The 26,959-nt window shown below is 39.7% G+C and overlaps 1 protein-coding gene across 1 annotated transcript; it reads right to left on the reverse strand.

Moving 5' to 3' along the window:
* Positions 1-12,848: 12,848 nt before the first annotated feature.
* Mzt1 (mitotic spindle organizing protein 1) lies at positions 12,849-26,922 on the reverse strand. The gene is made up of 3 exons (XM_060391525.1): positions 26,737-26,922; positions 20,521-20,666; positions 12,849-16,522 (listed from the first exon to the last, which is right to left on the reverse strand). The coding sequence occupies exons 1-3, from the start codon at positions 26,804-26,806 to the stop codon at positions 16,502-16,504; spliced, it is 237 nt and encodes a 78-aa protein (XP_060247508.1). The 5' UTR covers positions 26,807-26,922; the 3' UTR covers positions 12,849-16,501.
* Positions 26,923-26,959: the final 37 nt, after the last annotated feature.

The raw sequence follows: 26,959 nt of genomic DNA on the forward strand, positions 1-26,959 counted from the left end.
CACTTTTAACCCCAGGACTTGGGAGGCAAACGTGGGTGGATCTCTGTGAATTCCAAGGCAGCCTGGTTTACATAGCAAATTTCAAACCATCCAGGAATATATAGTAATGATAGATAGATAGATAGATAGATAGATAGATAGATAGATAGATAGATAGATAGATAGATTATATAATGTGTATGTGTGTGTGTTCCCTTTCTATATATACATATATATGAAATATAACAATAATTATACACAAAGAGAACATGAATTTGACGTGCAGAGGTGAGACAGAAGAACCTGAAAGAGTGAGAGAAGGGAAGAAAAAGCACAAAAGTTTAAAAAAATTAGAGGGGGTGGTCACTATTATATTGTCCATTTTATTCTGCTTTTTTCTATTTCACGTGTTTGGTACAGCTTACATAATTTTAGATTGATTTCACAATCTACAAATGTCCTATAACTTGAAAAGCACAAGAAAGACTATTTCTCGGGCAGCCTTAAGAACTTTCCTTTCTTCCTTTAAGAGTAAACGTGGGCTCAAAAGCTAACAGTGCTTGCTGCTCTTGGGGATAGCTGGGATTCAGTTCCCAGCACCACATAGCAGTTCATGACCATCTGTAACTCCAGTTCCACAAGGTCTGATGCCCTCTTCTGGCCTCTGCGGGCACTGCATGCATGTGACGCTCAAAACTACATGAAGGCAAAACACTCACACACATAAAAAATAAGAATTAAAAGAAATACACAATAGTAAGTCTGAAATTTTAACAAATGAAAGGTTAAAAACTCATTACAAATTGCTTAGACTAATTCTAAGGTTAATTTCATTAGACTAATTCTTAGGTTAATTTCATTACAAATTCTCAGCTGTATAGTATGGGCGAGGCTGTTATTTGCTGTTATTGGCCTTGTCCTCTCTCCAGAACAGGTTTGGAGTTATCCTCCCAAGCCGCACCCACGTCAACTCAGCCGCCATATTCTGTGGATTCTTTCCCAGCCGCATCTCGCGTCTTTATTCTTTTTCATCTTCATCTCTTTTGTCCCTGGAGGATCGCTGTAGCTCTACCTTGCTCTCCCTGACCCTGTCTTCCTCCTTTGGTCTGTCCTTGCCACAGCTGCCAAGAATCCTCCTCCTTCCCTCAGGTCTGACTACATCATTCACCACAGCCAGGGTCCAATGAATAGAGTTCATGCCACTACGTTGACGTTCAAGACCCTACTTATTTTGTTCTTTGTTAGACTTACTGTTTAAAAATTGAATCTTAGCACTTGGGAGGCCAGCCTGACCTATATGACTAATTCGAGGCTAGCCAGAGCTACATAGGATGTATGTCCCAGATGGTGATGATAGTAAAATTATAGGATCTTGGTCCTGTGAGATGGATTAGCGTGTAAATATGCTTGCTACTCAAGTCTGACAACAACCTGATAATCATCCCTATCCCTGGGACCCATTATGGAGGAACTCCCATAAATTGTCCTCTGACCTCTACATGTCCTCTGAACATGACACACTCTTGCTCACGCATACATGCATGCACACACTCACACACACACACAAAGACACACGAGGGAGAGATAGGGAGACAGACACAGACAGACATAAAGAGAATAAATGTGGATTTCTGTAAATTAGAGGCTCTCCCTTTTAGGTTGTAAGCAGCAAAAACTAGGTCACTATCTTCTTTCCTTTCTGTACCTTTTCTCTTTCCTTTTCTTTGTCCTAAATTTGCCTCACCAGGTGTTTTAATATTTTTGAAGGGTACCAAAGGAACCTTCTTTCTACCATTCATCTTCCTGCCTGTGGACATTCTCTGAATGCCAGCTCAACTGCAATTTCCCTGCAAAACAGCCTCTTGGTAGCTAGTGGCATGAATTCTCAGTTTGTTAGCTGGAACTCAATCTTTTATATATAGACCATCTGGCCCATTTTGAAATATTTCAACACATCTGTCTTCCTTGACTGTGAGCACCATAAGGATAGAAACATGGATTGAACGTATTGTGTATGGATTGAGTGTTTATGTGTAGTGGTGTGCATTCAGCATTGTAGGGGTTACAGGTCAATGGTGAAGGTCTTTTACTATGGATTTCACTTTATTTTTTGAGAATGCGTCTCTCACTGAGCCTGGAACTCACCAATTCTAGCTAGAATCCATTCATCTGGCCAGAACACCCTCAGAATTCTCCTAGCTCAGCCCATCGGCTCTAGGGTCTACTGTCTTGATCAGCTTTCTAATGTCAGTGTTGGATATCAAACTCAGGTCCTCAGGTTTTGCACAGGAAGTGCTTTACTCACTGAGACATCTCCCGGCCCTTACACTCGATTATCCCTTGCCAGAGGTGTGATGCTACACATGTGCTGATGATACATTCTTTCATTTGAACACACAGGTTGGGCATATCTTTTTAAACACATCAAACCAGACCTCAGGGTCATTTCTAATACAGAAAATGGAGAAGTAATTCTTAGATGGCTATCTTGGAACATATGCATACGTTTCATAGCTGGGATCTGACCCCCTGTCTAATTTGAATTTTAGTCCACCCTAATCATGTTTTTTGAAGTGTCTGCTGTGTATCATATAATGCTGAAAATATCAAACAATTTTTAAAAAAGGTGCAATTAGGGCCCTGAAAATGTCCGTTCTCTGTATTTCTATGTGGTTAATCCATTCTTCCATTTCTATTCTCCCTTCTCGGGGTGCATGAATCTCTCTTCCTGAGCTCTTTTTGAGTATGGAGTCCCTCATATTCATTTGTATACTCAACAATTAACATACCATCTGCATATAGCAGATGTAAATAAGTATTTGTTGACTTGCCTTGAAAAACAATTATAAAGGATAAAAAATAAGAATTAGATATTATGTCCATGCTTAAGAAGCACACACACCATTTTAATTTAATTACTTTAAAAGAGTAATTACATAAATATTCTGATTATAATGTCTTACACTTAATAGGCATTGCATACATTTTTATTGAATTAACGAAATTAGAGCTGCTTTCTATTTACTGAAAAGAAATATTAAATGTTTGCAAAGAAACACAAATCATTTCCTATCCCCTGGGGGAATATAATCAAGTGGGAAGCAATAAAAATACTTACAAATGGTTACATTACTCATGGAACTGTGTTTTCTGCCAAAGATCTTAGACATACCACTGTAGAGTGAGGTGGTAAAAAAGAGGGTCGTTTCAGAACTCTAAACAGCCTAAGGTTTCCCACCTTGGAAGCTGAAGCATTAAGCAACCACATCTTAATACAGACTGATGGAAACTGAGACTCCTGTGTCAGAGACAAAGGATGCCGTCACAGCCCAGCCAACGGCGTGAGCGTCTTGGCTACATTTTTCTCTTCATCTTCCAGTCCAAGAGAAGTGGTTAAAATCAGCCCTGAGATTTGCACCTGTTATGAGTTATATAACAGCTCAGAACTCTCCATCTAGGGAAACACCAGTTCTATAAGGGAGGCTGTGCTGGGTAGTTTTATGTCAACTTGACAAAAGCTAAAGTCATCTGAGAGGAGGGAACCTCAGTTAAGAAAATGCCTACAAGATCAAGGAGCAGGCAAGCCTGTAGGACATTTACTTTTTAGTGATTCATAAGGGAGGGCCTGGCCCATTGTGGGTGGTACCATCCCATCCTTGGGCTGGTGCTCCTGGGTTCTCTTAAGAAAGCAGGATGAGCAAGCCATGGAGAACAAGCCAGTAAGTAGCTCCCCTCCACCACCTCTGTGTGACCTCCTGCCTCCTGGTTCCTGCCCTGTTGGCCTTCTTATCCTGGCTATGAACAGTGCTGTGAAAGTATAAGCCAAATAAAGCTTTTCCTCCCCAACCTGCTTTTTGGTCATGGTGTTTCATCTCAGAAATAGAAACCTTAAGAGACACTGATTGGAAACCTTTCCACTTTTGACACGAAGAGCATATCCTTAACAGTCTGCTCAGAAAACAGACTTGTCCTGTGCAGTGGTGGGAGACTGTTTCGTGGCAATTTGCTACACAAACATTAAAATGACTTCACCAAACAAATTCCGCAAGGGGTGTTCCTCAGAAGAGGGCCAGGGATGACAGTCCAACAGTTCAATACACAAGCAGAATGTGACTTTTTTTTTTCTAACAAAAGATATTAAAAAAAAAAAAAACTTGTCCATGTATTCATTCCATGATGTATCCCTCTTCGTTTTAGTTTACCTGTAAAATCGGATTATTAGCTGTAGTGGAAGCTTTGGTTATGTTCTGTAAGTACGTTTTTGTTGTGATCCCAGGTGTGGGATGCAGCAAGGCTTTTAGTTTATCTACCGCCGGTAACAGCTTTGTGAGAGGGTGCGCTGTCTTTGTCAGCTGGAAACCTGGAAACTGCCCCGTGTGGGGGACATGGTTTTGGCCAGCTGAAAAACATCCTTGTGTGGACTCTGAGAAAGTCTAAATAGGGCTTGGAGAGAAAGTGGGAGGAGAGAGATGCTCCTAAAAAGAAACACTCCTGAGACGGCTTCAAGGAGGTTGCTGCTCCCTTGTTGCTGCTGGTCCCTGTTGCTTTTGCGATTGCTGGATTGAGCGATGGCTGGTCTGCTGGTCTGCTGAACTCCTGGATAGCCTGATGACGAAGAGTGGAATTGCCCCAAGGAACTAGGACTAAAGAGGTCCTCATCCCCTTTCCCTACTAACCTTCTTTCTCTTCTACCTAGGGTTGGGAGTTGGAAGGGAGGAAGAGGCTTAAGGAACCACAAATAAAGTAGGTTTAAAAAAAATTACCAAAACCGGGGCCTGGAGGAATGGCTCAATGGTTAAGAGCACTGTCTGCTCTTCCAAAGGTAAATTCCCTGCAACCACACGGTGGCTCATAACCATCTATAAGGAGAGCTGGTGTCCTCTTCCGGTGTGTAGGCATACATGTAGGAAGAGTACTGTGTAAATAATAAATAGATCTTAAAAAAAAATCAAAGCCTACAATTTATATTTCACAGGATATGAAAATTATGCTATTAAAACTATTAGAGAGTGGATGTTGGCAGGTAGGTCACTCTGGTGCCTAATGTGCGGTGGGTGCAAGCGTGTTGCTCACTTTATTTCTTCCTGAACATACAGACTATGGCTTATGGGATGTCCCGATAAAAATTAAGAGGGAAGAAGGTTTAATCCGCCTACACTCACACACTGAGCATTCACCATGCCGTAGTCACTAGGCTACCACCAGTCCTGCCCTCTTGAAGATTATAATTACTTACTGGGAGCTGCAGAGGATAAAATTATCTTGTGTCCACCATATAAACTTTTCAGGGGGGGACACCTTCAACATTTTCCAACTCCATGTGAGTAGAAAGCTAGGGAATTACAGCAACGTAAAAAGGAAAAAAAAATCTAAAATAAAAACAGCAAGGATCAGCTAACAATGTATTTTTCTAAGTCAGATTGAAAACATCCTCCTTTGGCCAGATTTCTTTTTAATAACAAATATAGGAGAATTCCCAAGGCTGGTGGGGTTTTCCATGTTTTGAGCCTCCAGCTACTCTCGGACAAGTTGTTCTGGTGTCTGTAATTTTTCTTTAGTCATAGCCTATCATTCAGTCCACATAGGTTGGTCAGTCACCTTAGTGGTAGGTCTGTAGGTGTTTTCTCACCATTGGCTCACCAATGTAAAATTGAAGAGTCAGCCTCTGCTGAATCTTGTTTGTAGACAGCCTGGATAGTCTGTAACTGTCCTCCATTTTTAATTTTATTTTTTTTCAGGAACATCATCTATTTGATGGCTCGCCCCTAAAGTTGGAGAGATGTTAATCTGTGTTTTCCATTGTTGTACTAGATCTCTTCCCCATAAGTTTTCTAATGTCTAATATCAGCCATGTGTGGCCTTAATTTTCCCATTTGACTTTCTGGTCCTGTACACTTAAGCTGTCTGGTACTTTGTTTTATCCAAGATAAAGTTCCAATGCCTTGAAACTGGTATCTACCTACAAAGAGGCCAATCAGGAGGTGAAGATTTTGGCAAACTTTTTGCTATATCTGTTCCTGTGTCAACCATTTCTTCAATTTCAATATTATCTATAAATACCTTTAGTTTTGGCCTCTGATCATCAGTAAAAGTTTGCCAAAATATGGGTTTCTTGGCCCCTTCTGGTTTTTTGTTTGTTTGTTTATTTTATCGATAGAAGTTGTTCTGACTTTGATATTTGGGATTTTAATGTCTGTTTTCAGAGCAGTGCCTTTGTTTTGTGGTAGAGTGTTATTTGTTATTGGGACCTATGAGAGGGCCCCTCACAGCATGTTTTTGATAAGGGGTTACCCCATTTGTCTGTTGATAATTTACATTCATCAGTACAATGTCAGCCTTTGCTACATCTTTTGCATACTCCAGAAGGCATAGGCTGCTTTTTGGAATTAAGTCCATAGCACACAGGACATGGGCCATAGCTGGTTGTAGCTTTGTATCCCGTGGGTGGGTGCTGGGTGGGCCTAGCTCAGTGGTGGCCTGAGTGTGCTTTCCTGGTCCCAGGCTGTAACCACTGCACCTCTCCTCCCGTTGCTAAACTGCCTTTGGTCCTAGAAAGTGCTAGTTTGCACTTTCCACCTGGAACTTTTCTAATGTCTAAATGTGAATTTTAAGGTTGTGGATAACATAGAATGATGTAAATGATATGAATATGAAATTAGTATGGTGGAAGTTTATCTTTAGCCAGCTATTTACCCAAATAATGACACAGGGAGACTATGATTTATTTAATTAGCCTAGAGCACAATACTGAGCAATTACTATTCTATCCTAAGACTCCAAGATAGTCTAGCTTCCTCCCAGCCAAAACCCTCATCATACCTGCATTTTTGTAAACCTCGCCTGGCTCCAGTTCTCTTCTCCTGATGTTTCCTGGACCTTTCCTCCTGGCTCAATCTCTACTTCCTCTCTTTTTCTTTCCCCTTGTTAGACCCAGGTGTCCCACCCTATTCTTTCTATTGCTCAGTATTGGCTGCTTAGCGTTTATTGGCAGAACAGAGAACAAATGATGGACATGATTACACAAACTTGAGTCAGGAGATACTTAAACATTACAATGGCATGTCTAGATTGAAGCCAATAACATAATGCCAATCTGCACAATAAAATTATGCCAACATATAGTATAAAGAACAGCAGCAGGAATATTTCATGTGAAAATTATTACTTTATTATTGATAAGCATATATTTTATATTATTGAACATTAATACATATTATGCATATAATAAATGCTACAACTTTAAGGGTCAAGAACAAAACTTTTTTTTAGATTTATGTATTTACTATGTATTCAGTGTTCTATCTGTGTGCCTGCACACCATAAGAGGGCACCATATCTCATCATAGATGGTTATGAGCCACTACGTGGTTGCTGAGAATTGAACTCAGGAAGAGCAGCTAGCACTCTTAACCTCTGAGCCATATCCCCAGCCCCCAAAACTTTCCTTGAGAGTAGGTCAATTTTAAGAGACAAGGGCTGATTTTTCAGAAGTCAGTGTTCCCAGTGCTCTACATATGATTGGAGCAGTCTCATGTACCCAAGGCTGGTCTTGATCTTGTTATGAAGTCAAAGACAACCCTCGATGTCCGATCCTCCTGCCTTCATCTTCCAAATGGTGGGGTTATAAATGTATTCCACTATGCCCAGCTCAGATTTTTTTTCTTTAGTCTATGAAAGCTATATACAATCACATTTGCTTTATTATAGCCTACATATATGTTCCAGATCTTATAAAAATAAAACAGCAATTTTTCTGAGTGACAACAGTTATAAAAACCATCCCTGTTTTGGTGGTGGGACTTGATGATTTAACCACTCTATTAGATTAGATGCATTAAAATAATATGAGAAAAGGCCACTCCAGCTGATTTCCTGGAAGCATTATGGTAATAGCACGCTGTCCCTGCCTACCTTATTTCCTGTACAGGGTATTTGTCTAGAATCTACCTACCTGCCTAGCTTGTAAGGAATGAACAGCAGTACAGGAGCTGCATGAAGTGGATTAAGCAGAAAGAGACACAAAGTCCATCTGAAGTGGGAAGATAAGAGCAAGGGAATGCAGCCAAAGCCAAATACAGTGCTATCTAGTTTGTATTATTGATAGATCATGAACCAGGTTGATGTGGAGCGCTGACCTTAGACTGGATAACTTAGGAGAGTGCTGGGTCCATCAGTCGAATGATACAAGAGCCTAAAGACACCTCTTACTTACCAGCATCTTCCATCAGCCTGTGCTGCCTAGCTTGCTGAGCTGAGTTCAGTGAAATCTTGATACTTTTTCCCTAGTGAGAAGTGCCTGATGGGAAACATCTTAGTATGGACTGTTGGGTGGGATCCACATTGGTAAAACAAGAAAGCCTGACCCACAGACTGAGAGTGAGAGAAGACATGACTTGAGACATCCCAGATGAGAAAGCATGGTCTGCCGCCTATTCTCACACTTTAAGCTCTCCGAGTACCCTTGTTAACTGCTAAAACTCCCGCATATGGTCTCCAACCTTTCCGAACTGATCAAAGTGGCAGGTGATGGCTCATAACATCACATCAGCTCTTTTGTATTTAAATCATGCTAGCGGCTGCTGCCTTGCCTGACCGCAGCAGCTTTTCCTAAGAGGCTGGGCCAGACCTCTTAGTGCAAGAAGTTCAGTGTAAAAGTCCTGAGTCATTTGGGGAACATTAAAGCACTTTTAAATGTGTGCCAAAGTCTTTCTTTCTACCTCTTCTTGTTTTCTGGACTTTGTCTTGACTGGAGAAACGCTTCCCTTTTCTACTAAGTAAAGCAGATGAAAGCAGAGATATTTATCCAAGTGCTTAAATGAAGCCTCATAGAGCTCTCTCTCCCTGGCTACCTTCCTACTGCACAACTTTCTATCACAAGACTTCCAAGGAAGCTTTCATTTAGCAGCTGTTTGCTCCTCTTTTACACGATGGTTCTCCATGTTCAACAAGAACAAAGATCACTGATATTCCCTTTGGGTCCATCACAGGCAACTGAGAACAATGGGCTCTTTTTATGTGGAAAAGAGACTTAAATTTTATTCATAATCTTTTTTTTTTCTCTCAACACATTCTCATCCTCATGGGTCCCTTTCTCTAATTAGCTATGCAAGCCTCGACACTAAAATTTAGCTACATATTAATCTCCCATTTTTATTAGTATGGTGTCTTGGTCTTCACTGTACAGAGCGTATGCTTATATTTAAACACATTTTGTGTGTTTGTGAAAAGGATCCTATAAAACTGGAGTTTCTAAAAACTCCAATTGCATGGAATTTGTGGATCGGATATGCCACTAAATCAGGCCACTCCTGAAATTGAGTTGCTATACTAGTTCCATTTACACAAAAGCTAGAATTTCCCATTTAATTGTTATAACATACCAGGTGATGTGCTATGGATTTAACACGCACTTATCATCTCTAATTAACTGTCATAACACTGTGAGCTGTATATTATCTTCATCCTACAGATTTGGAAAGAATATCCAGAATCCAGTTTCTGTGATCCTAATACCAGACCTGTCTAAGTGAGACCAACCTTGTAGCTTACAAAAATGTAGTTGGGGCACCAAAGGAATGTGGCACTTAAAATGCAAAATAATAATAATAATAATAATAAAGTTAACTTGTGTACAATCCTCTCTTCATCCTTCTGATAACACTGAGGCGTAACTTAGTTCTGTATTGCACGTTTTTGTGCATGTATGTGGACACATGTAGTATTTGGGTGCATTTGCCTGTGTGCCTGTACTTGGAGCCAGATGATGACAGATGCCACGAAAGTCTCATAAAGTCTATCACACTTGCTATCTTATTGAACCTGGGGACTGCCCTGCAAGTAGACTGGCTGGCCGGCATGCTCCCAAGCCCAGTTCTGCGCGTCTGTGTGTGCTACAGGTGTGTGCCATCAAGCTGGCCTTTCCCTGAGTGCCAGGAATAGGAATTGTGGATCTCTACCTTTCAAAATGTCCTATGATCTCTTCACTGAGCGAGTTAGTTAACACTACTGCCCTTGTTTTTCCTGGAGGTAAATCAGATCTTTTGCTTAAGAAATGCAGAAAAGGAATCTGAAAACATGTCCCATTCCAGAGCGTTCAGGTAGCTTTCTTGCTGAATGGTAGGACACTCAGGTGGATGCTATTTTAGACTAGTTTGATGGGGTATTTAGATGTAAGTCAGATGCTTTTACATATTTACATACTTGAATATCCTAATGTATAATGTTCAGCAAATTCAAGTGTTAATATAATAACTGTGGCAAGAAAAAAGGACATTTGCTGGTGGGAGAGTAGAAAGGCATGTCTCTAAAATATTTAATAGGTGAGAGTTTCCAAGGGTCACTTCTTTAAAGTGTAATTATTAGAAAAACCTCCATAAAGGCTTCTGATATACGTGCATGGTATATCTGATTTCTTGCTGTCAGTGGTTACAAGTGATAATGTGAACTGCTTTCAACCTGCATTTCCACACTTTGACTCACAAGATACCTCAATATTCTGCTCTATTCTGACGGACGTGGTCAATACAAGACTGAGGTGGCCATTTGGGACTGAGTTGCACCTTTTTAAAATTAACACTTTAAATACTTAAACAGTATGTATAAGCTCGGCAGTGAATTTCAGATTTTCTTTGTTATTAGAGGTCAATTCATCACTTCTGGAAAGCAAGTTTTAGGTTTTCCTCCTTTGTACTTTCCTTCCCTCCCTTTTTTTGAGGTTGGGCAGTACTGGAGATGGAACCTAGGGCCTGACTGAAAATACCCAATGTCTCTTTTCTGAAAAATTGGACAGGGTCTTCCTAAACTGCCAGGGAGGCTAAAGCTTGCCACCCTCCTGCTTCAGCGGCAGGATATAGGCTAGCACCACCTGGTGCAGCTTTTCTTTGTTAGCCTAATTAAAAGGCTGTAGTGTGGCTCTTCTGAGATGCTACAGAAATGCAATGACGTCACTACCAACCACAGCAGGTTCAGCAGGGGCAGACTCCAAACAGGTAAACACCAACGTGATCATCTCCTTCCAGTCCTTTAACTACGGCCTGGGCATCTGCTTCCAGTCTCCTTTCCTTCTTCCACCACTCCTCTTCACCAGTGAGACGGTTCTTCATTGAGAGCACTGAGGTCTGTGGCCTCTCCAGCTAGCTTATCTGGGCTCCCATCTACCCACATTGTCTCATGAAGTTATCTATCACAGGTTGAAGACACTACCTCTTGCAGTTTCTGGAAGGCTAAGAAGTGAACTATCAGATGTGTTATCACTTAAGGCTTTGTGCCTTGAGGGTAGCAATTTCTTTGTATATTATTTAAAAATGTTCAACTATACAATGGATGCAGTTTTAGATGTCCAATTTATCTATCCAGACATGTATTTACTGAGTACTTAGTGTTAGGCACTGCTCAAAAGACGAGAGCTACATCAAACAAAATCAAGAAAAAGCCCTGCACATGCATGACTTTTTCAGAGAGGCAGACGGAAATCTCTAAGCTCTATACTTGGAAATGGCCATAAATGCTGTACAATGAAAAAACAGCCCCCCCTCCCACACACACACAATGGGGGAACAGCCTTGCAAGGCCACAGAGGAGGATAATGCAGCCAGTTTGATGAGACTGAATAAGCTAGGGTCAGATGGAAGAGGAGGAGGACCTCCCCTTTCAGTGGACTTGGAGAGGGGCATAGGAGGAGACTAGGAAGTTGGGGCTGGGAGGGGAGGAGGAAGGGGGCTACAGCTGGGATACAAAGTGAATAAACTGTAATTAATATAAAAAATAAAAATTTAGTTAAAAAAAACAAGAATGAAGCTTAATACTAAGGACCTTTTCTTAAGAAAAAAAAAAATTAAGGAAATCTGATCTCCATTGGTTTCCTACGTTAGAAACCCAGTCACATCAGTACATTTTCCCAATAACACTCCACTAAACTCCCCATTTTCTTCTAATGTCACTGGGATCTACCCTGAGTTGAGTACTCAGGCCTATGTTGCTACTTTAACATTCTCTCCTCTCCTTACTTTCACCCATCCTACCATTTGTGGAGTCTGGGCCTCAGAGAGCTAAAAAGCAAGAGTCTGAACAGATACTTGCACACCAGTGTCCACAGCATCATTCACAGCAGCCCCAGCTGTGGAATGAACAAGAAAAACACTGCACAGACATCAATTACAATAGATATTGAGACTTAAAAACTGATGTATTAGATGAATGATCTTTGGAGACACTATATTGCATGAAATAAGACACAGCAATGGATATGTATCATGTGATTCAGTTTATAGGAGAGGCCTAGAATTAAGTTAATGGACAGAATGCAAAAAAAAAAGTTTGGCTAGGGTTAGAGAAAGGGATGGAGAATTACTAATTCTCCATGTTGTTTTAGTCTGAGATAAACACAAAGTTCTAAAGATGGTGAGAGTCACTAGTCTGCTCAATTAAAATCACTAAAACCCATTAAGTTGTATGTTATCTTCACCACAACAAAAAGTGGTTAATGAGACCAAGGAATCAGTCCTTAATGAAATGTTTGAAACATATTTGATTCAGTTATTGGAAAATGTTCACATATATATTTGAACAACATGCAGTTGAACAACATGCAGATAAATTTTATGATTCTCCACATAAAGATACAGAAAAACAGAATATTACATTTACCTGAATTATCAATTTAGTTTTAAAGCCAAGCCAATGCTAATATAATTTATTTCCTCTCACTATCAGGAAAAAAATTCCACTCATACTCAAAGCTTAATTTAAGATGTAATTATACAATCTATCTTAAAATTTTCACACATAGTAAATTCCTTAATATTTATACTACCTTCAGAAAACAGAATTGAACTCACAGACACACATGGTATATCAAAAGGACACGCCAATAACACCAAAATGATTTTATTTTCGTCCCTGACAACATGCATGAAGCTGCCATTATCACTGGTTTATTAAATATTACTTATGCACTCATTAAAAATGTTTACATTTAAAAATGTGACACAATAAAGAAGTCAATTGTAAACACAATCCTTCCTCAATATATTTTGTTTCTTTCACACATAAATAACAATCTACAAAATCATAAATAAAACTATCAACTCTATGGTCGAGGACACATACACATTGTGAAGTCTGAGAAGGTACTTTGTGATTTCATACATAATATGCACTGTATGCATATCACCAATCAGATCATTCTTACAAGTTCTCACTGTCTCCCAACTTGGGAGAGTTGCCTACAATAGACCTTTCAGTTTACTTAGTAAAAATGTCATGCATTGAAAAAGTCAAAACAGCTACAAGCCATGATTTTGTATGTTGAGACTGGGTCTCACTATGTTGTCTATGTAGCCCAAGCTGGCCTGTGATTCACAATTCTTCTTCCTTAGCTTTTTGATAGCAGGAAAACAAAACTAAACAAAACAAAACTGATCAACAGAAGAGATTAGTTTAATAGCAGAGAAGGTAGTTACTTAATTAGTAAATCTTTTTAAAACCACTTCTGCCTGTCTAAAAAAAAGAAAAAAAGGCTACAGAAAAATGAATGCTTTTACGTCATTTATATAGCATGGAACCAAAAATTAAAATTTAAGAAACAAAAAAATTCAGATTAAATCCATATTAAGCTTTTGAAAATATTCCATTGAGATTCCATAACAGGAACCGAACCAATGACCATCATAATATTTTTTTAATTTATTTTGAACCATCATTTGAATTAAAGCTTTAATAGTAAAAATAATGACACCAATTTTTTCTGTAAATTGTACTTCTACTACTTGTACATATTGACAACAATGCAATCTTCAGATTTTCTTGCCAAGCTTGATAGCTCTCATCACGACCTCCTGAAAGTCAGCTTGTATTTTCAGCAGCCTATAGTAAGAAAGCAAGATCCATTATTTAAGAAGCTATGGTGAACACAGCCATGGAGGTAAGCCTGTCAACACTACACTTGTTTAACAAACAACTAGCTATTCCACAACACAACTGAATTACTTTTATTGGGAAAGTACACTGATTTTTATTTTTGTTGTATTATCAAGATTATCTTCTAAATTTACTGCTAGATAGCAAACGTTATTTATTATAATAAAAGAGAACACGTAAAAATGTACTACTTCTTTAAGAGTTAACACATAATCTTGTTTTCCAAAGTCTTCATTAGTTTGTTTTATTGTAGTGCAAAGACAGAATTAAAACCGAGAAAGACCTATTAAGCTACAAATAAAGGATACCAGCAATAGAGACACATATTTTTAATCTCTCCATGTGTAAAATTTTGCTAAAAGGGTTTTGTAGTATTTATTTACTTAAAAATAATTTCATTGTAATGAACTCAAAAATAAAGATACCATACTTGCATTCCCAGTCCCCAAGTCCATACATCTCAGTGACTCAGAATATCCTTTCAGCTGGGATACAAAGTGAATAAACTGTAATTAATATAAAAAATAAAAATTTAGTTAAAAAAAACAAGAATGAAGCTTAATACTAAGGACCTTTTCTTAAGAAAAAAAAAAATTAAGGAAATCTGATCTCCATTGGTTTCCTACGTTAGAAACCCAGTCACATCAGTACATTTTCCCAATAACACTCCACTAAACTCCCCATTTTCTTCTAATGTCACTGGGATCTACCCTGAGTTGAGTACTCAGGCCTATGTTGCTACTTTAACATTCTCTCCTCTCCTTACTTTCACCCATCCTACCATTTGTGGAGTCTGGGCCTCAGAGAGCTAAAAAGCAAGAGTCTGAACAGATACTTGCACACCAGTGTCCACAGCATCATTCACAGCAGCCCCAGCTGTGGAATGAACAAGAAAAACACTGCACAGACATCAATTACAATAGATATTGAGACTTAAAAACTGATGTATTAGATGAATGATCTTTGGAGACACTATATTGCATGAAATAAGACACAGCAATGGATATGTATCATGTGATTCAGTTTATAGGAGAGGCCTAGAATTAAGTTAATGGACAGAATGCAAAAAAAAAAAAGTTTGGCTAGGGTTAGAGAAAGGGATGGAGAATTACTAATTCTCCATGTTGTTTTAGTCTGAGATAAACACAAAGTTCTAAAGATGGTGAGAGTCACTAGTCTGCTCAATTAAAATCACTAAAACCCATTAAGTTGTATGTTATCTTCACCACAACAAAAAGTGGTTAATGAGACCAAGGAATCAGTCCTTAATGAAATGTTTGAAACATATTTGATTCAGTTATTGGAAAATGTTCACATATATATTTGAACAACATGCAGTTGAACAACATGCAGATAAATTTTATGATTCTCCACATAAAGATACAGAAAAACAGAATATTACATTTACCTGAATTATCAATTTAGTTTTAAAGCCAAGCCAATGCTAATATAATTTATTTCCTCTCACTATCAGGAAAAAAATTCCACTCATACTCAAAGCTTAATTTAAGATGTAATTATACAATCTATCTTAAAATTTTCACACATAGTAAATTCCTTAATATTTATACTACCTTCAGAAAACAGAATTGAACTCACAGACACACATGGTATATCAAAAGGACACGCCAATAACACCAAAATGATTTTATTTTCGTCCCTGACAACATGCATGAAGCTGCCATTATCACTGGTTTATTAAATATTACTTATGCACTCATTAAAAATGTTTACATTTAAAAATGTGACACAATAAAGAAGTCAATTGTAAACACAATCCTTCCTCAATATATTTTGTTTCTTTCACACATAAATAACAATCTACAAAATCATAAATAAAACTATCAACTCTATGGTCGAGGACACATACACATTGTGAAGTCTGAGAAGGTACTTTGTGATTTTATACATAATATGCACTGTATGCATATCACCAATCAGATCATTCTTACAAGTTCTCACTGTCTCCCAACTTGGGAGAGTTGCCTACAATAGACCTTTCAGTTTACTTAGTAAAAATGTCATGCATTGAAAAAGTCAAAACAGCTACAAGCCATGATTTTGTATGTTGAGACTGGGTCTCACTATGTTGTCTATGTAGCCCAAGCTGGCCTGTGATTCACAATTCTTCTTCCTTAGCTTTTTGATAGCAGGAAAACAAAACTAAACAAAACAAAACTGATCAACAGAAGAGATTAGTTTAATAGCAGAGAAGGTAGCTACTTAATTAGTAAATCTTTTTAAAACCACTTCTGCCTGTCTAAAAAAAAGAAAAAAAGGCTACAGAAAAATGAATGCTTTTACGTCATTTATATAGCATGGAACCAAAAATTAAAATTTAAGAAACAAAAAAATTCAGATTAAATCCATATTAAGCTTTTGAAAATATTCCATTGAGATTCCATAACAGGAACCGAACCAATGACCATCATAATATTTTTTTAATTTATTTTGAACCATCATTTGAATTAAAGCTTTAATAGTAAAAATAATGACACCAATTTTTTCTGTAAATTGTACTTCTACTACTTGTACATATTGACAACAATGCAATCTTCAGATTTTCTTGCCAAGCTTGATAGCTCTCATCACGACCTCCTGAAAGTCAGCTTGTATTTTCAGCAGCCTATAGTAAGAAAGCAAGATCCATTATTTAAGAAGCTATGGTGAACACAGCCATGGAGGTAAGCCTGTCAACACTACACTTGTTTAACAAACAACTAGCTATTCCACAACACAACTGAATTACTTTTATTGGGAAAGTACACTGATTTTTATTTTTGTTGTATTATCAAGATTATCTTCTAAATTTACTGCTAGATAGCAAACGTTATTTATTATAATAAAAGAGAACACGTAAAAATGTACTACTTCTTTAAGAGTTAACACATAATCTTGTTTTCCAAAGTCTTCATTAGTTTGTTTTATTGTAGTGCAAAGACAGAATTAAAACCGAGAAAGACCTATTAAGCTACAAATAAAGGATACCAGCAATAGAGACACATATTTTTAATCTCTCCATGTGTAAAATTTTGCTAAAAGGGTTTTGTAGTATTTATTTACTTAAAAATAATTTCATTGTAATGAACTCAAAAATAAAGATACCATACTTGCATTCCCAGTCCCCAAGTCCATACATCTCAGTGACTCAGAATATCCTTTCTGAAGCTATAAAACTTCATTTGGGTTTTATATATCAGTACTAATTATGTTTTTATGTACTTACATACACATGGGGGGGCAGAAATAGTATGACAGTCAAAACTAGAAAGACAATTAGCTTTGTATCTTTCATGACCCATGTGTTTTTTGTTGTTGTTGTTGTTTTGCCTGCATTTTTTGTCCTTCCTCACCACCTAATATTACCCTTTCTTGGTCTCCTTTCTAAATGGTATATAGAACCCCTTACAGCTGTTTACACATGTATGTATTACAGGCTAGAATCTGAACCTGAGGGGGATTCTTTCCCAGGTGTGTCTGATAGTCACCAAAAATCTGATATACATTTCTAGGATGACTTGAAAAGAATAAGCACCTGACAGTAATCCTAGCACTTGGAGTCCTTGCTTCAAAAGACCAGGGACAAAACAAAGGCGTAATATAACTTCTTAACAGCAATATGAAAATGATGAATTTAACCTTAGAAACGCATGCTGGATTTTCAATGTCCTTCTATTTCTACTTCCTACCTAAAAATTTCTTTTTAGCTACTTCAAAAAATATAATAAAATACTGGGAAAATTATAAATAATGCAATAATATAAAAGGCCTAAACTTTTCCTGTGCAGACAACAGGACTGACCTTGCTTTCCTTAAAATTTGTTGGCTCACAAATATAGTCTGAATTAGCTTTTCTCTCCTCTGGATTTAACACACAAAAGAGTTAGAACAGTTTAAAAATTGTTGCCAGCTGTGTTGGCACTCTCGAGGCAAAAGCTGGCTGATCTCCTTGAGTTGGAGGTCACCGGGGAATCAAAATGAGACTACCTCAAAAATGAAAACATTTAAAAAGCTGGCTCACACACTCTTTGTCAGACAGTGCAAACTAAAACTCCAGTCAGCCACTTAGCTATCAGTAGCTGACCTACCTTACTGTAGGCTTCAGTTTCCTTAGCAGCGTGTTGCTAACAGCAGTAGCAACACCTGTCTCTGTAGGAGTGGAGGAAGCAATGACAGCTCAGCCTGAGCCTCCCGTCTCTCTAGCACAACAGAAGAACTCATTTATCCATTGTCTACTCTTTTCAGTTCCTTTTCACTCTGCTGTGAAAGCTATAAACTGAGTTTTTAAAAAGATGACAAGGAAAGTAAGTGAATTAAAGAGAGGATGGGCAAAACCCCATAAAATGCATTCAATTTTAAGGGTACTCAGAAGTGCAAGTTAAAAGTCCCACACATGTTCCTTCGTGAGAAATGGCTGAAATAAGGCTCCTAGTAATGAACACTGACAAACATGCAAAGGCAACCCATATGCTGCTGGTGAAATATAAATCAAGACAATTACTTTGAGAAAGCTTGGCACTGTAATGACCTATTGAGTTGATAACACAACACCTACAGCCAGTCACTTTTTGTCTATGTACATACCTAAAACAAATGCACATGTATAACCATGAAAGACATGGGTTTCAATAGTGCTAAATAATGCTCAAAGTAGCATTACTTCTAAGTCTTACATTGAACACAACTCATATCTACTCAAAGAAGAAAGGGTAAATTGCCATGTTTTCATAGAAGGAAATGTATTTGCAAGAAAGAAACACACTACATTAGCATTCAGCATGAGTGAACATCACAGAATAAATGTAAGAACCCAGTAGAAATATTCTAAGATTCCACTGGAATGAAGCATAAACTTTTACAAAGTTAGAGCAGGTTTTAGACATCCAGTTCAGTGAGACCGGTGACCATCTACCACAGAACTCAGGATAATGGAGAGGAAAGCAAGGGGGAAGGGAAAAGTGACTATGGAGAGAACAGAGCTTTCTAAGGTGCTGACATGATAATCATGTGGGTACTTAATTCTCTCTGTATGTGCATGTGTGTACAGGCAACACCGGGTCTCTTCCACAACCATTTTCCACATTATTTTTTGACACCAGGTCTTAAGTAAGCCTTTTATTCACCTGATGTAATTGCCTGCCTCTGTCTAGGCCTCGTCCTGGAATCTTCTAGCCCCAGTACAATATAATGTAGGCCTATAATATTTTCAGCCTCTGAGGCTTACTTGCTGAATAAGCTCACCCTTTCTAGCTATTTCCAAACTCTGCCTGGCTGGTTCAGCTGTTCTGAAGCAAACTCCTCTCCAAGCTGACTGATTCAAGCTAACTTCTCTCAGTTTCTCACTGAATTGCTCTGCTTGGCCTCAAACCAACTCTAGCAATCTGATCTAATCTTCTGGCTCCTCGTTCTCTGGCTTCATCTGTATCTAGCCTGTTCTCTCTCTGCAACCTGTCTCTGTACAACTGTCCTGGTAAAACTGCCTCCTCTCTCTCTCTCTGTGCTGCTCTTTCCTAAGCTGCCTCTCCGTTCTCATGAGAGATGGAAATATCCCATTTTGTCAAATCTTTCTCTGATTTGTTACTTTGTCTGCCTCTCAATTAGACATCACTTTCACACATGGGTGCTCCCTTCTAAAAAGTAACTTTACCTTCACTGGTTGGGATTAAAGGTTGAATACTAGGGGAATGTTTGCTTTCCAGCAAGATCACACAGCCCTAGGTCTTCGGTGTGATTAGAGAAGCCATATTGCTGGACTGAAATTCGTCCCAGTTAATTGATTTGTTTATACTAACTGGCCAGCAAGCCCCAGGGAACCCCATCTCTACCTCCCCAGCTCTAGGAATACAGACATGCATTCCTGAACCCAGCTTCCCAATTGATGCTAGGGATCAAGTCTATCTTTGCACATCTGCATGGCAAAAACATCACTGAGCCATCTTCCCAGCCCTTTTTGTATTTATAATCAATATTTGCTCCATAAACATATTTTGTTTGCTTTTTTGTGTTAGGTTTAAAAATCAGAGATTGAAATGAATAAAATAAAAAGGCCTCGGTTGCCAGCAACTTACATATTTCACATAGCTTCATTTTCTCAGAAATAAGAAAAAAAAAAAGGAAGCCATTTTGCTGTTGGACAAGTTTAACTGTAATGACTTGAAGTTTCAATATTCACAGTTAATGTGATACCTCACCACCATGCAGCCTTCTCTCCTGCTGTTTTCCTGTCGTTTCTGTTTATCTGGATTCAAATTTCCCTTATCTAATAATGACACCAATTGCTGGATTAGAAGCCACCCTAAATCAGATGAACTCATTGTAATCTGTGATGTATTTGCAGATTTCAAATATGGTTAGATTCATTGGCACCAGGGATTAGGACTTGAACTTAGTATTTGGCAGAAGGCACAATTTTACTCAACATAGAAAATTCTAATAGTGAGAGAGTCCTAAAAGAAGACAAAACGTTTGTCAATAACTTTTGTAGTCTGAACACTTCGCCTCTGGTCTCCAGAATTTCTCAGAATTAATCTGAAGTTAGCCTACTCTGGTTTAGCTGGGATCTCGCACATAGCTTGTTATTTCTAGATACAGTGTTTTTATTTATAACTAAGACGCAAAGCTAACCTTTAGTGCTTCAGTACCCTTGCGGAGCTCCTTGATAACAGATGATAAGGCTTCCGGGTTGATTCCTTGTTCACAAAGCCGTACACAAATAGACAGTGTTTCCATATCCAAACCGGTATTCAAAATCCTTGAAATCTCCAGCAGAACTGAAAAAGATACAGACACAATATTTAAAAAGCATAAACACCTAAAAAATAAAAATGTACAGCAGCACTTCCTTTTCAACAGACTGAGTGGGTTTTGTTTAGGCGTATTTATGTATAACCATAAACGCAATAACAATTAGTAAAAGACCAGAGACCATGAGTTTAAAGGAGAGCAGGGAGAGTACGTGGGAGGGTATGGGAGGGTGGAAAGAGAAGTACTGTAATCAAATTCTAATCGGCAAAGTAAAAAAAGAAGTAAACTAACACTGCAGTTGGCCAAAACCAATGGGAAGAGCACAAGAATCAGCCTACCCGTGCGCACACTCAGAACTCCCCTTTAAGACTAAAAACAAAAACAAAAAGCGCTAAGCTGGAAGGCTTAACACACACACACACACACACACACACACACACACACAGTGCCAGGGCAGATCCCTGTGGGCCCTGTGCATTCTGCCTCAGTCTGGGTTCATCAGAACTTTGTTTACACTGAGGATTTAGAGGCCTTGTTTTCTTGGTGGCTTCCTTCCGCTCTGGCTCTTACACTCTTTCTGCCTCTTCTTCAGCAGGGTTCCCTGCTCTCTGAGGGGAGGGATTTGGAGATATCCTCTTTAGGGTTGAGTGCTCCAAGGTCTCTTAACTCTGCACAGTGTCTGGCTGTAGATTTCTGTATTTGTTCCCAAATGCTGCAAGAGAAAGCTTCTCTGGTTATGGCTGAGCAGGGCACTGATCTATTAAGGAATCAGCACCTCAGGATTCAGAAACCAGCTAGTGCCTCTCAGCTTTGTTTTTGTTTTTTTTTTACATTCACTGATTGACTGATGCATTAGTGTGTATTTGTGGGTTCCCATAGGCCACAGTGTACAAGCAGAGGTTCAAGAACAGCATACAGAATCAGCTCTCTCCTTCCACCATGTTTACCCTAGGATCAAACTCAGGTCGTCAGGCTTGCTGGCATGGTAGCCTTACTTAGCGAACCATCTTGCCAGCCTAGCGTCTCCATTTTTAAAACTTAAAAATAGTTGCATAACATGCCTTTTCATGAAAATGCCAACTTCTTAACCTCTGCGCTTTTTTAAGAAGGAAGCTGCTCTTAACACTTCCCCTGCTGATTCTATATTGTGGTAACTGTGATCCATCTGTATATACTAAATTTTATTTCAAGACAAATTCTACATGAACATAGGCAGTTAAAGCTTTAAAACTTTTCATAATAATTTGACAGAATAACTGCATCTGTTGGTTTTATGAATAAAAGCTTGTATATTTAAGCTTCACTTTTAAACTTTTTAGTATTTATTTTACGTGCATGAGTGTTGTATCTATAGGTATGTGTGTGTACCACATGTGGCCTTGACTTCATTTTCTACAGCACTGCTTGGTCGTGCATTAGAATGTCTGTCTTTGACAGGAAAAGCGGCAGGATTCAGAACCTAGGCTACCTAAGCACTTTCCCAGGACTCCCCTCCCTCGTGGGGCATACACAACACAGGTCCGTTAACTTTGTCAGAACTCAAGTCAACTGGTAAGGCATTACCTGCTGTAGACGTTCCCCTCCCATTGTGCTTAGGACATTATTTCCTATGCAGAGTGAATTTATCATTATTTTCACCCAACACTTGAGAGATGATTTCTCCCTTCTACAAATATTTAGGTGTTCAATTCCTAAATTGAATTGAAAAAAAAATCCTTTTCCTAGAAAGAAGCCAGTTGCTAAAATACAATTTATTGAATGCTGTGTCCATTGTTAACTAAACTGTAGTCACTACCTTTACTGCAAAAGAAGTTCGCATGCTTGTGCCATAGCCACATCATTAATTACTAATTTTTCATTGCACACAGTAGGTTAAATATCCTTCTACCATTGTCATGTATATAAGCCTTTTTAGTGTCAGGGTGAAATCAAACATTTTCATCAATTTCCAAAACAAATTTATTGGGCTTCACGTTTGAACTGCAGGAAACCATGGATTATTTGGGCAAAAAGTGGACAAGTTGACAATATTCAGTTACTTGCTAATTTAACTCTACGTACTAAAAGCTGTCATGGTATTCATGTGAGCATCCAACTTTTCCCACTTTCATATTATTGATTTTCATGTCTCAAAGTTCAATGTGAGTCTTAAAAAAATACACTTTCCAACACTTTTGACTATAGAGCTCAGTTTTGAATCTCTTGCCTAAATTCTAATGCCTGTGCCTTTTTCTTTCTGATAATGGTTTAAAATTTTCTCATCATAACTCATGTCTTCCTATTTTAGATACCGAGTGATGATAAGCCAGATATTGTAAATTTTATTTTGTTGGTGAAGGCTGTGTTTCATCTCTCTGTAAATACCTGGAAACCATTTCTTTCCATTCCTAATCTTCGAATCCGTTGGGCGGAATCAAAGCGGTGTAGTTAAGAGCTGACTGTGCTTCCTTCCAAGTGCTCTCTCCACTGTTTCCCAAATTGTGTTCTCCATGCTGGCGGGTAGGAGGGTGCCATCCTCGAGCCCCGTGGGAGCATGGCGTTGTGCATGTACTAATCACCTTCTTTTGGTAACTAGTACCCTGTGTCCTGCGAATCCCTGTATAGTTTACAGGCTTTTGTTTTGTCCAGGAAGGAGTGTATGCACAGTTAAGTCACTCCATCTTGACCAGAATACTCATTCTTATTTTTTCAGGGTTCAATATATTAATATTTTTTCTTTAGTGATGTAAGCCTGATATTCACGTTACCTGCTGCTTTCAGTAACTTCCTTTAAGACTTTAATTCCCTTGAAAATCATTTATTCTTGTTTTGTAACTCAATGCTTATTTATAGTGACTTCCTATTTTTGCCTGTTGTTCCTGCCTTTATATAATTTAGGCTCTATTTTTCAATGTTCTTGTTTACTGGAAAATGCTCTGATTTCTGAAGCATAGCAAGCAGCAGGAGACTGGCCAGGAGTGTGCTCTCTAGAGCCAGACCACCGCAGCTCAAATTCTAGCTTTATTACTAGAATAATCTCACACTTGCTTTTACTTTACCATTCTATGAACAGCAGGCAACAGTACTTCCTTTACAAGGTTAGTGTAAGGATTAAGGATACATTTAGAATGGTGCCTAACATACAGTAGGACTTAATGAAAGCTTAGCTATTACCTACTATGACTTTCTCTTTCTTCACCTACCTAAGGTACTTTTTGACTTTTGGGTGATGACTCACCTATGGAAAACTCTTGCTCACAAACTCTTTAATATACTTCTCTCATCCTGGCCTCAAGCTATCTGGACAAAGCTTTATAGAGCACCTCAATACTCAGAGAACACATGGATGATGCTTCTCCATCTCTGCAACGGTATATTTCTGTCTGGTACGCTGGTAGAGCAACATGCTTCTTCAGGCCTATCCTCAAACCCCACTGTGGTTCCCTTCTGTTCCTTTCTCATGGGGAAAACCTCTTTTTCATCAATGGAAACTTCCTTTCCTTGTTTTTGAATATGGCTATATTTAATAATTATAATTCAGCATTGTTTCCTATCATTTTTTTAAATCTCCCTAAGTATATGCACTTTCTTTACTAATTCTGGTTCCTAAGAGTCTACTTAACTCTTGGAGATTCTAAGGTTACTTTCAATATATTGACAAAAGGGGACATGCAAATCTAGTAAGTAAGGCCCTATTAAAGAATCAGATGTTTGAGAAGCTATTAGTAAATATAAAATTGGAATTTGTATTTGTGAGATTTTGGTATAAGATGAACTTGGTCTCACCTCCCCGATCCATTTCTTATGCACATGTGCTCTTTCCCTTTTACCTTCCACTAAGAGCTAATGCAGCAAGAAGGCCCTCTGGCAAGTATAGTTTCTTTAGACTTGTTATAAACAACTAGAGCTTAAACATTAAATGGACAACTGTAAACATCCAAAACTATAAACACTAACTCTGTGTTCTTTGGTTTACCCAGACTTGGGTAATCTGTTATAGCAAGATAAAACAGGAAAAGACTGATTCACTCTCTATGTAAAATAAAGGAAAAGAACAGTACACATCTAAAACAAGGGCACTCAATACATTTTGAAAAGACAGTATTTGAGAAAAACTTGCCTGAAGAAGCAACAACCTTAGACTTCAAGTTGAGAAGAACTTGAAGCAGGAGGAAGTGAGACAGCAGATGGTTCCTAGACTGGAGGGAACTTGTTCAATTCACTGATGCTAACAGCCAGTGTCGAGACAATGCTATGAAGGGGACAAATCAGCAGAAAATAGAGGAGACATGCAAATCCAGAAAGACCCCATCCAGAAAGAACTCAGAAGTTTGAGAAGCTGCTGGTAGATATAAAATGGGAGTTTGTATTTGAGAGTTCTAAAGTATGGATTGGATGTTTGAATGGGTTGCATATAATGTGGAATCAGTAATTTTGGTAAGACTGGTAAATGAAATAGCCTGAAAGAATAGTCAGGTTGTCAAATATCAAATTAGTCATGAATTTTAAGGCCTTTGTGAAGACTACGAGGCACAAGAAAATCAGGCTGACCCCAGGTTTCCTTGTCAAGATGAGTGACTAGATGGATGTTGGGTGGTTTCACTGACTAGTCCATTGGCTCTCAACTGCTTTGTTTAGTTAGCTTTTGGAAGCATACTGCCTGATATATAGTTTCAACTACACTGAAGGCCCAGGAAAGAAAAATTATCAAATATACTAGTAGTAAAATTAGAATTTGAGGAGTTACACTGAAAGGCAAGGGAGTTGTTGAAAGGTCTAACTATTTTAGGAGGAAGTGGTGGAAGTGAATGTTGAGTGTGTGAGGACATGTGAGCAGAGTATCTTATCCTGCAGCTCTTCACTGTCAGGGCTGGGAAAATGGGGTTTCGCCCACAGCTTGGGCAAACAAATTACAAAGCCTCCTCAGCTCCCCCCACCCCCATGATCTAGCTTTAACCAAGTTTACTTGCTTGACAACTGAAATGAAGCCTTTACACAGGTGAGTCCCACTACCCTGGCAAACCACTGACAACAAGCGCGTGCCTCACTGATAAGAAATACAGTAGAGTGTGAAGAACTGCTATCAAGGGAAGAAACGGGACCCAATGTTTGAAAATTTCGTGTCGGCTCGCATATGTTGATTTAAATGCAATAAACCTCACAGTACTCTCTCCCTTCATCACAAGTAGAAACAAGCTTCTCTGACCTTCACTTTTACATGGTCTTAGATGCTGTACTGTTTATTTTTATATCAAGTTCATTCTTTAAACATGAAAGCGTGAGCAGTGCAGGCCACTCCACGAATCTATCAGAAGGGACAAGCTAAGAAGGTGGACTAAAGTAAACACCAGGCAGGAGGGTGACAGCTCCAGAGTTATGAAACTATGAAGGCCACGGCCAATGCAAACATACAGCACCACATGTAGATGGAAACCGGCAAAATAGGGACAAAGAAAGATGCTTGCAAACGGGACGGCAGCTAACGCAAAGGAAAACAAAACCAGGCAAAACTGATCCTTTCTGATTCCCATCTTACCTGGTTGTCTTAGTTAAAATACCTACAACATCGCTAGGGCGCTATCAGCTTTATTTCCACGAAGAAAATAACTACGGTCTTACAGAGCCAAGTGTTGGCTCCAAGGGGTCCGAAGCTACAGAACCACAGCAGAAAGAGGGCAACGTGGGCGCGCTCTACCCACTCGCCGAGGGGCGCGGACACACCCGCAGCAGCGGCCGCCGGTGTCACCGGGTCTAAGGGCCGGGAGATGACGACGGCTCACTTGCTGCAAACAACCTGGGATGCACTGCGCGGCTACCGAGGCCCCACGCCCCCTTCCACCCGCGCCGCCGGCCGCGAGCTGGGCGGGCGCCACGAGGACGCAGCCGGCCGCCGGGCGGGTCACGCGGGCCCGGGCCGGGCGGGCAAACAGCCGCCGCGAGGCCAGAACGCCGCGCGCGCGCCGAACCCTGCCGCCGCCGCGGAAGGCCGCCAGCTCCGACGTCGCCGCCGGCCGGTCCCTCCGCGGCCCGCTCGCAGGACGGAGAAGACGCGGGCGCCGCCGGGCCCTCGGCGCCGGGGAGCCCCGGCCGGGTGAGACGAGCGCGACGCGCACTCACCGTCCATGGTCTCCCTCACCGCGTTCAGGTTGGCCGAGGCCGCCGCGCCCGCCCCGCCGCCGCTCGCCATGGTGAGGAGAAGGCCCCGGGCCGGCGGGACGGGACCTGACCCGGAACCGGAGGGCCCGCCTCACCGCCCGGCCTCCGCACCGCGCCGCCGCGCTCACACCGCCCAGGCCCCGTCCACGCCGGCCAAGCCCCGCCCACGCCGGCCAAGCCCCGC

This window comes from Meriones unguiculatus, chromosome 9 (genome assembly GCF_030254825.1).
Source record: "Meriones unguiculatus strain TT.TT164.6M chromosome 9, Bangor_MerUng_6.1, whole genome shotgun sequence".
In the NCBI taxonomy this organism is placed as follows: Eukaryota; Metazoa; Chordata; class Mammalia; order Rodentia; family Muridae; genus Meriones; species Meriones unguiculatus.

What these genes read in the sequence shown, in the direction of transcription:
- Mzt1 (XM_060391525.1), bottom strand. Translation starts at nt 26,806, where the DNA reads ATGGCGAGCGGCGGCGGGGCGGGCGCGGCGGCCTCGGCCAACCTGAAC. An exon ending in GGTGAGGGAGACCATGGACG is followed by an intron (nt 20,667 to 26,736) that starts GTGAGTGCGCGT and finishes TATCTTTTTCAG; the next exon opens with TTCTGCTGGAGATTTCAAGG. An exon ending in AGGGTACTGAAGCACTAAAG is followed by an intron (nt 16,523 to 20,520) that starts GTTAGCTTTGCG and finishes TTCTTACTATAG; the next exon opens with GCTGCTGAAAATACAAGCTG.